This window comes from Phaseolus vulgaris, chromosome 2 (assembly GCF_000499845.2).
Source record: "Phaseolus vulgaris cultivar G19833 chromosome 2, P. vulgaris v2.0, whole genome shotgun sequence".
Classification (NCBI taxonomy): Eukaryota; Viridiplantae; Streptophyta; class Magnoliopsida; order Fabales; family Fabaceae; genus Phaseolus; species Phaseolus vulgaris.
The window spans coordinates 9956655-9969064 of NC_023758.2; the positions used below are offsets into that span (position 1 = coordinate 9956655).

General features: G+C 37.7%; 1 protein-coding gene across 2 annotated transcripts; it reads left to right on the forward strand.

Annotated features, from left to right (window-relative positions):
* The first annotated feature begins 4286 nt into the window (after positions 1–4286).
* On the forward strand, positions 4287–12161 carry LOC137810624 (clp protease adapter protein ClpF, chloroplastic). 2 transcript variants are annotated; one of them, XM_068612003.1, is made up of 9 exons: positions 4287–4419; positions 4721–5140; positions 5247–5306; positions 5587–5681; positions 5803–5975; positions 6293–6405; positions 11355–11400; positions 11585–11625; positions 11708–12161. In XM_068612003.1, the coding sequence occupies exons 2-9, from the start codon at positions 4808–4810 to the stop codon at positions 11846–11848; spliced, it is 1002 nt and encodes a 333-aa protein (XP_068468104.1). In that variant the 5' UTR covers positions 4287–4419; positions 4721–4807; the 3' UTR covers positions 11849–12161. The 2 variants fall into 2 exon arrangements, with proteins under 2 accessions (XP_068468104.1, XP_068468105.1); XM_068612004.1 differs by having other exon boundaries at positions 4383–4609.
* Positions 12162–12410: the final 249 nt, after the last annotated feature.

The window sequence follows — 12410 nt, forward strand, 5'->3', positions numbered from 1 at the left end:
ACTTGGAGGGACCATTTCGAGTCCGAGAAATCGCAATGGGGGATGCTTATAATTTAGAATGGCTTTCAGGCAAAATTGTACGAAGGATGTGGAATGTCACGCACCTCAATTTTTATTACAACTAAAGAAATAAAGTTTACGTCCTCTTTCTCGCCCAGCCACGTCGGTCAGGGAGGTTATATAGAGACGATTTTGTTCAATGTGTCCTGCTCGCATCTCTCGGTTCGATTTGGATGTAGCCCTAACTAGCATACCCTGGCGACACTACTCAACTTGGTTTGGTCTAGACGTAGCCCTAACTGGCATACCCTGCCAATACCTCACATTCGGTTCGATTTGGAGGTAGCCTTAACCGGCATACCCTACCAACACCGTTCAACTTGGATTGGTCTAAACGTACCCCTAATCGGCATACCCTATCAATACCTCACATTCGATTCAGTTTGGGCGTAGCCTTAACCGGCATACCCTACTGACACCGTTCAACTTGGATTGGTCTGGACGTAGCCTTAACTGGCATACCTTGCCAATACCTCACACTCGGTTCGGTCTGGACGTAGCCTTAACTAGCATACCCTGCCGAAATCACTTAACCTGGTTCAGGCTGGACACGGCCTTAATCGGCATACCCTGCTGAGATCGCTTAACTTAGCTCGGTCGGGATGAAGCCCTAACAGGCATACCTTGCCGACACTAAGTAAATTCAATTTCTCGTTAATTACAAACCAAAAAGAATTACAAAAGCAAATATCGACCACTGATGTTTTAAATTCAAAGACTTGTATAGCCGACCGATGTTTTAACTTGCAAAATTTTCAATTGAGAAAACGACTAATGCATTAATTAAAAGAAGGGGGAGGCCACACCTCAACCTCAGGGGGAGAGAATAACAAAAAAAGACCATAACCCGGCCAAGAGTTCAAAAAGAAAAAGCCTAGAGGCCTAAGAACCTTCATCCTTGGCAGAGGTAACAGTCTCCTCGGCAACAGCAGCGGTCTCCTCGGCAACAGCCTTCAAGGATTCCACCTCCCCACAAGGCAGCATCCGGCCGTCATACACATCCATCTCAGCGTCAAAGCTACCAGATGGAGGAGGATCGCCATAGAGAAGGTGGGCCTATCGAACAACCTGATCAAAACTTTGGCCTAACATGACCAAAGTTTCGTCTATGTTTTTGTCAAGCACTGCCTTAATCGATGCCTTTAACGCCTGCAGATCTTGATTCTCAGCCTCCAACAAAGAGACTCGGCTAGCATACCTTTCCAAGGTTTCCTTCAGCTTTCTATTCTTAGTCATCGTCTCCTGGTTCTTCTTCTCCAACTCGGCCGCCCGGGCCTCAGCAAACTCGCGGTCAACCTCTGACCAAACGAGCTTTTCCCCATAAGACGAGTTGGCCTCATTGGCCTGCCTCAGATTATGGTGAGCCTCAACCAACTCGTGTTTCAGTCATACAACCTCCTCCTTATGCCGAACATGGGCATCAGCACCCAAGCAGGTCAAGACAAGGCCACGACAAAATAGTTCCAAGCCATTGTTCAGATCCTCCTCTGGAATGGTTTTCACCATGGCATGTGAAGAAGAACCAATGCCTACCTTCACCCCTTTGGAGAAGCGTACATCAGCCTCAAACAAGGTCCTAGGTGACTTAGGCGCTTCAACAACGACTCTGTTGGCGGCCCTCGACAATAACGATCTCAATAGGACGACCGAAATTATCAATCGGTGGCGAGTCCACCAGGATAGGAGACGGTAATGGCGGAGGAGGTGTCGGCAAGGATCCCAGGGATTGAAGAGTGGTTGCAATATCCCCCCCCCCCCCCTCCCGCTGCCTTTTCTTGCCTTTAGCAAGAGGGACCGAAGAACCCGCATCAGCAGATGCATGAATGCCCCCGGCCGCTATATCTATGATCGAGTGACCCTTACCCCATTCGAGAGCCTTCGCGCCAAAAACATTCACTAAATTCTTCGCCTGAGACACCTCTCGGCTTATGGTTTCTGCAAAAATCAAACAATACAAGTTAAAATCACCAAAAGCAAATAGAAAATATCTAAACCGACTGAGAGTAAGCAAGTTATCGTACCCTCGGAGACCTCCTAGCGTTGTGGCGACATGTAAATAGCCACCAACTTCCGCGTTGGAAGTTTACGAGGGAGCCCATCAAAAAGAGAATAAATCTCTTCTTCCTCGACGCTCGGGGGCGGACGAGGCCATTCCTTAAACTCGGTCGGCTTACTGGTCCAAGATAAGGGGAACTTGGACCGACCGGCTTCATCAAAAAAGTAATTCGCTCCCTCGGGGCGAATGAAAACCTTAAGAAATTTCTCTTCAAAATTCTTATAAGAAGTGGAAAAGGAGCCAAGGAGCACGTTGCCCGAACAACCAACCAACGAATGCCACAAAGCCAACTGGTCGGGTGAGAAGTGTAGTAACTAAGAAAAGTCGAAGGACTAGGAGAAAGACAAAATACATCACAGATAAGGCGGGAGGCCTGGATAGACGCCCAGGTGTTGGGATGAAGTTGCGTAGGGGCCATGTTGAGTGCCCAAAGGACACCCACCGTGAAGTTATCGAAAGGAAGAGAAACATGCAAGTCCAAAAACAAGCAAGCATACATGTAAAAGAAAGGACGCTCGGTAGTTGACCGAGCTGAGCAAACCACATCGGTCGGCTCACAAGGTTCGATGCTTATCACGTCCAGACTCACGTCCGGCTTCAAAACACAGACCTGGTCCAAAAAACTAGCAACCACATCCCTCTTCACAAACGAGCAGGTGATCCGGGTCACCTTCGGATCCACCCTGTCAAACCCATGAGGAGATGACTGCTCGGAATCACCCGACCGATCAGAAGCACCAATCGGGTCATCCTCTCTCACCACTCCCACATGGGGCAACGTTTGAATTGCCCCAACCGACAGAGTTTCGGTCGTGGAAGAATCGGACGATGATGAAGAAGAAGAAGACTAAGACGAAGAAGGAAGAGATGGAAGAGGAGAAGCGGGACCCGAAGAAGAAGAAGTGGGACGAGACAAAGAAGACATAACTAACCTCTTTAAAAGCTAAAAGGACGAGTAAAGATACAAGGATCGTTCGGCGAGACACTAAATCACTCGGCTATCGGAGCAAATACGCACAAAGAAACAGTGCCTCAACACTATGAAGGCCCCTATTTATACCCTTAAGGGTCTTGGAATACGAAACGCCCCAATCACCTCAACCGTTAGATCTCCTAAGATCCAACGATCCTAAAGATACCAAAAATTGGAGTAAAAAAACCCTTCATTAATGAGGGTCATATCAGGTGCAGAGGCGCCACCAAAACATCACATCGAAGAGCCCATTCGTTACATCAGATCCCGATATATCCCAACTGCCGTCACAAGCACCCAATCCACCGATCGGCCAAGAAGACTTCTCGGGTTAAATACCCTCGAGCATGGGGGGCAAGTGTACTGGTATGGACCGAACGCTCAAGTACCTTGACTCGGTCTCTTTGACCGAGCCGAACGAGGCTGGCACGTCCATGCAGGCCGACTGACTCACTTAAACCATTAACGCTCAAATCAAGGTCAGTAAAGTTAAACTACCATTAAGAACTAGGTAATATTTCTCTAAGTGCGATCCACTCCACTAATCCGGCCGAATAAGGTAAGTTCATTAAAATAATATTAATAACACATATCCCAAGAACAAGGTACGTCTTATCACTATACACCTCGAGTGTCAAATCCCTTTTTTACTGACTTGAGCGTCGGAGTGCCTTTTGCAAGTACCCTCATTTGGATTCACCTGAGATAGAGCGACCGAGACATGAGGGTGCAGCATCAAGACGAGAAGAACTGCAGTGAAGCTCTAATAATCTGCCCGAAGGAAGGAAGGAGACAAAGTCATTCAATAGTTCTCTAGGTCTTATCTCCCTAGCATAAACATCTACACTTAAACACTAAAAAAAAAATTATATCTTCCAGCTTCTATATTTTGGGTTTAACTATCAGTATTTTATTTTAACTTCACAATTAGTTTAAATTAGCAGCATTTACAAAGTAAATATAATTCCCTTTCTGCGTAAAACTCAAACTTAAATCTTACTTGCTTCTAAAAACAATTGTCTTCTGAGAAATCAAACTATATTATCTGAATAAACTACTTTTAATTACCAAAATAAATAAATACTGTTTATATTGACACCATAAAATTAACTACTTAGCCATATTTTTATAGTTTCTTGAGATGAGACCACTAAAAAGTATAATTAAAAAATTCAGTTAAAAAAAAGTAACTGAAATTTTCAATATACTCGTTACATTTTTTTTAACTTTTATGTATTCTTGATATTATTATTTGCTTTGTTGCTCGTGACTGTGAGGCCATCGTCGCAGTTTGAAATCCTTCCTACGTCCTTTTCTGCACTGCTTTTTGGTAATGTTTTTCTGTTTATTTCCCGGGGAAACCTATCTCTAATTTTCTGAAAAGAAAAACTCATGTACACAGTACCCTCTTGTTATTTCTAGCTTCCATTTCTAATCCTCTATTCTCTCGCAATAACCAGATAAGAAACGGTTTAGTTTAAGTTCAATTTAACCAAAATTTCACTAACTTTGATGAAAAAGTGAGTTTTTTTCTCTGCTTTTTCAGTGGAGTGTGCATATTGAATAATTGAATTTGCATATTATGGTTTTGAAATTGCATAATTTCCCCTCGTGTAATTTCATTAATGCAGGAACATTCTTCTCTGGAGGAAAGGGTGAATTTGAGTTTCTATTTTTCCTTTTAGGGAGAGGAATAATTTTTTTGCTTCCCGCACAAAATGGTGCAAAGTGTGTCATTGAGTACTCTAGCTACTTGTGGAAAGAGCAGATTATGTGGATCATCCCCATATTGGATGGCACCCTTTGAGCCATCAAAAAGATCCCAAATTACCTCTGCTTCCGGCAGACACTTGGTTTGGAACCATTCTGTGCAAAGCTTTTTCTTGATTGGGTACCCTTATGTTTCAAGGCACAGTGGTTTTAAGGCTGAAGCAGCATGGATGTTTAGAGGGGGAGAACAAGGGTTGGATTCAAGTTCAGAGCACAGTGAGAGTGCTAATGAGGATATCTTGATGTTCTTCTTTCAGCTAGACTTGGCCACAAGAGTACAGGTCCGGCTGCTTTTATTCCTCCCTAAGAAGTTAAGTAGGGTAGGGGTTATTTCAATTTCATGGAACAGTTTTTAATGCTTCATTTGTTTGGAACTTTGAATTTCAGTATGCTTTAAATATGGAGCAGTATGACACTGCACAGCAACTGAGAAACAAACTTACTGAGGTTAGATAAATTGCCACTTATCCTATCCTATATGGATATACGAGTTTGGTTGATTGTGTAGGCTTAATTGAGGTTGAATTTACACTTTTCAGTTTCTGTCAGTGATTTTATTTTCTGTCGTTTTTTTTTTCACCCTTCATAGGAATCTAGTCCCTCTATAGCTTGCAGCAATAACATGTTCATCAGTTTATCTTTGTCTATATACAAGTCTTCAAGAGATCTAAATTTTGTGGAATTGGAGCATTGAATGACTTGCAGCTTGTTTGGATGTTTTTGGAAGGTTGAAGAAGAGGTAATCAAGCAACAACAGTCAAAAAGGGGATTATCTTCAAAAAGTGAAGCTCAAGATAAAGGTCTAAGTATTATACGTCTTCGGTGAGTTTTCTTCTTCTTTTGTGTCAAGCTAATTTCTTCATCATGATAAATTGCCTTTTTTCCCCTTCCACTTATCTGTGGGTCAACTTGAATACTGACAGTGATTTTTGTTTCCTTGCAGTTCAGACCTTCAGAATGCTGTTGAGAATGAGAATTATGCTTTGGCTGCTGAATTACGGGATGAAATTTCCAAACTTGAAGCAGAGTCTCTAGCTGCATCAGCTAAAGCTTTGGCTCATGAAAATGCACAATATGCATTTCGCTTGGGTCAAAAAGTGAGACATAAAAAATTTGGTAAGTGGTTGAAATACCTTTCATTTAGTACAGAAAACTATTATTAATTTTCAAGTATGCAAGATGATCTGACAATGAAAATGATGCTTCTTAGTTGTAATCTGAAGCTTTGCAATAGATAAAGTAATAATTATGTTGCAATAATTGCCATTCCCAGCATCGGGTCAGGAACTAAAATATTGATGATGCAGGAAAAAATAACTTCATTGACACCTTGTAAATCTTTCATATGGATCATTGATGTACACAATCATAAGTTGGATATTGACGATTTCCATTCCGCTTCCTACATTTTGATTGCTCAAAATACGTTGCAGGCTATAGAGCTGTGGTCTGTGGAATGGATCCGGTATGCAGTGAATCAAGTTCATGGATGGACAATGCACAAGTTAAGAAGTTGTCTCGTGGTTCCACTCAACCATTTTATCAGGTTTGATTAACTTCATAGAAATTGCATTTGCAAGAATTATCACGAGAGAAAGAAAATAAAAGAATTCATTGAATCAAAATATCTATTTACAGATGAGAGAGCACTACATATAATAGTATTACGAAAGTGGAGTTTAAGCCTAACTCAACCCCATAAAACCGGCTCATAGGGTTGAGGTTTGCACCCACTTATATACAATGAAAGGCTCTAATATCTAGTCGACGTGGGATCTCCAACAAATAGCAATATACTAACAAACTAAATATTAAAGGAAACAAAATAACTTATTGTATATATTATCTAATTATATTTGATTCTAATATCCTCTCAAGTTGGACAAAAGATGTTTATGATTCTCAACTTGTCGATGAAACGATTGAAGGAACTGGTAGGAAGGGTCCTTGTGAATATATCAATTATTGGATGCTTAGTTTTGATATGAATGAGAGTGAAGAATTGCTTTTGAACAAGTTCCCGAATAAAATGATAACCAATATCTATATGTTCAAATCTCTCATGGTGGAAGGGGTTAAAAGCAAGGTCCATGACAAATTTGTTATTGTAAAATAGCATAGTTGTGTCAATTGAAACTTCAAAATGTTTGAGTAATTATTATAGCTAAACCACTTCATTGGTCATTGATGATAAGCATGATATTCTAATCCTACCGAAGATTTGGAGAGTGTACCTTGTTTGACAGACTTCTAATAAATCAAAGAATTACTAAGGAAAGCACAAAAGCTAGTGATTGATTTCATGGTGTCTAAACAACTGCCAAGTCTACGTCAACATACGCCGAAAGATGATATTTGTTGGTATCTTGGAAAAAAAGACCTTGATGTGGAGTGAACTTCAAGTACTGTAACAAGTGGTGGGATGGAGTTAAATGTGTTGTTAATGGATTCTTCATATACTGATTTAGTGTGTGAACTGCAAAGGTAATGTCTAGTTTGAAAATGATCAAGTACATAAGTCACCATCATTGAGACTGAGTTTTAAATTGGGATCCATAGGTAGTGTAACCGGTTTGCTACCTAAGAAATCAGTATCATCGACTAGAGATTAGAGCATTTCATAGTACATAAGTGGGTGCAAACCTCACCTTATAAGCCGGTTTTTGTGAGGTTGAGTGAAGCTTAAAGTTCACTTCTTAATACCAATAATAGCTAATAAGACCCATAAGACCCTTACAGAAGTAAGTTTGACAATTAGTGAAAAAGTGTTTGAGAAATCAATCTTAGCCTATTATGTGTAGCCTTTGGCTGCCCATTGAGCTTTGTATCTGTCGATTGAACCATCAACATTGTATTTTGTTAAGAAGTGACTTTAATCCTAACTAAACCTTATAAAACTGACTCATAAGGTGAGATTTGCACCCACTTATATACTATGAAATGTCTTTATATCTAGTCGATGTGGGATCTCTAACACACCCCTCGCATCGAGACCTGCCAACTCGTGTGTGAAATTATACAATGGGTATTCCGATAGCGGGTAGTCTAATAAGTCCAACAAGCTTCGCTAAGATAGACTCCAGATGACTTTGATACTATGTTAAGAAGTGGACTTTAACCCTAACTCAACCTTATAAAACTAACTCATAAAGTAAGGTTTGCACTCACTTATATACTATGAAATATCCTTATCTCTAGTCGATGTGAGATCTTCAACATATTTCAATTTGAAAACCCATATGTACTCTCTGTAATACCTTTGAGAACTAAAGACTGGGTGTCATTATCTTCCAAAGCCTTAATCTCTAGATCCATGACATCTCTCCATTCATAGTTGGACATTGCTTGACGATAGAATTGAGGCTCATTAGTGAAAATTTGATTGACAAATATTTTGTATTTTGAATTGAGTTTTTCTAGAAAAATTATCAATAGAGATAAGGATTTGACGTTCTAGAGCACACATAGTCAAACAAATAAAATGGTTTCTTAGACACTTTCAATGATCTCCGAACAAAGGCTTCAAGATCATCAATACTACATTGATGTTTCAGATGCACCATTAGACTCACTACATTGATGAACAATAGAAGTATCCAAGGACAAATTATTAGCAACGAGAAAAGGAATTACCATAGCATCAATGAAAAGGAAAATCTCTAGAAGAAGTCACATCTTGAAAGGAAATTTTTTCATGAAAGAGCACATTCCCAAATAAAAAATTGTTTAGTCTCTAGATTGTACCATTTGTATCCCTTGTAACCTCTAGGATAACCAACAAAAATAGATGGAATGGTGCAAACATTAAATTTGTTTATGGAGGAGAGCCAAGTTCATGCATAAGCCAAACATCCAAAAGTTTTTAAAGAGTGATAATTAAGTTTGGATCCATATAGGATTTGGTAAGGTGATTTTTGTTGTTGTACCGGAGAGGGAACCATGTCAATTAGAAAGGTAGTAGTGTAAACAGAGTCCCACCAACTTGGATTGAAAAAAATAAGACCTGAATCAATTGATGTTGATGTTTTCTCTTAACTGTTGAGTTTTGTTGAGGTCTCTCCACACAAGAAAATTTATATAAAGTATCTTAGAAAAAAATGTTTGTCATTCCATCATAAGTAGGTCTACCATAAAGCTCACATATATCACAATGTAATATATCAAATAATGATTGAGACACCTTACTGATTAAAGTGAATGATAATTTTCAAAACATAGCAAGAGGACAAATTTAACATTTTAAAGTAGAAAAAATATGTGGAATACCAAAAAGAATTTCATTACTCAAAAGTTGAACAATTTTATGAGAGACATATCCAAATTTAGAATGCCAAACAAAAGCATTCTTACAAGAATCAATATTCTAAAAAGAAAAAAACATAAATATTTGTATTATTATTATTAACGAAAACAAAATTATAATTATTTGATGAAAAAACTTAACAGACAACATGTATATTCCTTCAATAAGATTATCACCGACAATCTTCCTTAAGTAAGCATCTACTAGACAAAAAAAATGATTTTTAAGAATTGTGATGGATAATTCACTATGCCAATAAAGTAATTAAAATTGAGGTAAAAAACATTATAAAGTAACAATGTAGGAGAAAGTTAAACAACGACAATAACTACTAAAAAATAATAGATCGATTGGGTAACACAACTTTTATCAATCACATATTTATAAGATTAAAAACATGATAGAGAATAAGTAGCATTGTTGCAGATGACATCAATTGTCCCGTGACGGAGGTCAGATAAGTCAAGTCACAATCAAATCGTGGCGCTTACTACGCTTTTAAGTAGAAAGAGTTGCATCTTGACTATCAGTTATAGTTTTCATCCTAGTGGCAAGTGCTCAATCCAATAATTGGTATTAGAGCCAAGGTCACGAGTTCGATTCTTAGCGACACAATTCCTAAGGAGGAGATTGTTGCAGGTGACATCAATTGTTCCGTGGCAGAGGTCTTGAATCACTATTCATGCTGGATACATTGTTATTCGTCATTGTACATAGCTTGTGTTAGTGTTCACTCTCGATGACTTCCCCGCAAGTTGTTTCCAACTGATGTTACTGTTCATCCCTAACAACTTTCAAGCTGTTTTTTTCTTCCAACCAACATTACTATTTACTACTTTTGGCAAGCGTGGTTTTTACTGCCAACATTTTTCAAAAAAGTATTCTTTACCACTAGCATTTCTCTCATGAGAACTAATTACCATGTGGTTTCTTTGAGAACTTTTGCTTCCAACCACTCCAACAAAATAAATTCATCATTAAGATGTGTTAGATGGTTAATGTAGACACATCAGACTGTCTAGTACAAACATAGAGGTTGAACGACCAGACTAGACAATATAAAAGAAAGACTTTCTATCTCTATACCAGGACTAGATGATCTGATGGGAGACCATCTACACACTATAACACACTAAACCGTCTACACCGAAAGCATTATGCGAAACAAAGGTTTATGATTTGAAAGGACAAAACATATTGAAGAATGATTGTAACTTTGACAAAGAGAAAGTTATGTCCAGGAAAACCAAATATTCACTTAGTCACTTCAGCGGTCTTGTGTTCATGACATTTGTAACAAAGAAGCTTCCCTCATGTTACATAATCTCTAACTTGAAGGGGAAGGCTTAAGTAAATATCTTACTAAATATTTTGTACTATTAGATATTGACTTTGTTCCTTGTTATTATATCTATTTTTCCTTGTAAATAAAAATATTCGTATGTATATCTAGAATTCATTATATTTCTTCTCCGTTTCTCTCCTCTCAACATAGTACCAGTACACTACCATTCTCTGTTACTTTGTTTTGTCATTAATCCTTTCAACTTGTTTTGTTACTAATCCTTTCAACAAGTAGATTATGCAATAAAATACTGTGTTCTAATTGTTACTCCCTCATTTCCAATGAGTATAGTTTAAGGTTTTTTCACAAATGATAAGAAGAATAATAAATACACTAATTTTTAAAACAGCTTTACTGAAATAGTCTATTTTTTAAATGAATGCAGTACTTTGATCGAGAGAGTAATTAATTTTGAACACAAATTAAGGATAATTTTTTTTATTGGAATATAAAAAATCACTCAATTTAGAATTTAGAATTTGTTAACATAGATGGAGCATAGGAAGTAATTAACATTAACACTGGAAAACCTTATTATCATTGTCATATGTCTATTATTTTTTGAAGGTTGACTTTGATAATATCTGTTATAGCTTGATAGGCTTCATTAAGGTGGCGGAAGGACCCATTTGCTTCTTTAAATTCTTTCTCTTCGTATTGAGAAGACATTTTGGTTAAAACATCATTTTCATGATTACTTATGCAAGACAATGTGGTTGGAAGTGTATAAGTTGTATGTTGATCCATAGCCATCTTAGTTTATCTCATTTTGCTAATGGTTGAACTGGCTCTGTCCAAGAAGTGTGCTACTGCTGGAATTTAATCAGTTTTCTTTTATAATGTCTAGGTTCTTGTTGATGTACGTGCTGAACCAAATCTATTAGTGGCATATGGTAAAGCTGGATTACTTAATTCTTCAGGCTTATGTGTTTATCTACATTACATTTAATGGTGTTTGTTTAGTATTGCTTATCTTTTACATTTTCTCAGAAGTGAATTGCTTTGATGTGCATAGTTATTGGTTTCTTTCTGAATACAAGTAACTTGCAGATTGATTTTTCTGGTATTCTTTTGTAGTTCCAGAGGATAATCTTTTAATACCTGATAAGCCAGACATGGTGAGTAGATAGATCTATACTTGAAAGCCATGCACTATGCTATTATTTCTATCATTTAATTTGCACTTTTGTTGGTGTCCAGGGAAGATTTGATCATCCCTACATCTCTTTTCTATTCTATGGAATGGATTCAGCTGGAGATTTCATCCCAATTAAGCAACTACGGGAGAAGTACAATAGAGCAAGGCATGAAATACCCATTGACCCACCAAATGATGAATGAAAAAGATGGAGTCAAAGCTTAAATACCAAGGTGAACTATATGCCCTGTTCAATTGGGTTGGGGATTGAGAGGTTGAAAATATTCTGCTACAAAAGCACCTCTTGTGTGACCTGCACAATTATTATGGCCTTCTATGTCATCACTCACTTAGCCACGTCTTATATTCTAGTGTATAAGTTTACATTTCATCACACTGGTGAAGATACTGATTAACTACATAACCTTACCTCATATATAATGTGTATATTGTTCAAAAGTGTAACCTCCTGAAATGGGAGAGGTTGTCTTTATAATTGACCATATTTTCTTGTAATTCTAGTCTTTCAAATGGTTGGTTTTTTTAGGGAGATTTATTAGAAAGATTTAACAATAATAAAATATAAATTAAACTCACATAATTTCCAACCTAAAAGTTTAATACAATAGGTTTATACGTCTTTTTTCTGATCTTTATTTAATGGGTTGAATTTTCTAACACAAATCTATACATAAAGGATTCTCCTCTTATTTTATTCCAATTTTATCCTTATATTTATATTTTATTTTATTATTTTAAAAATAT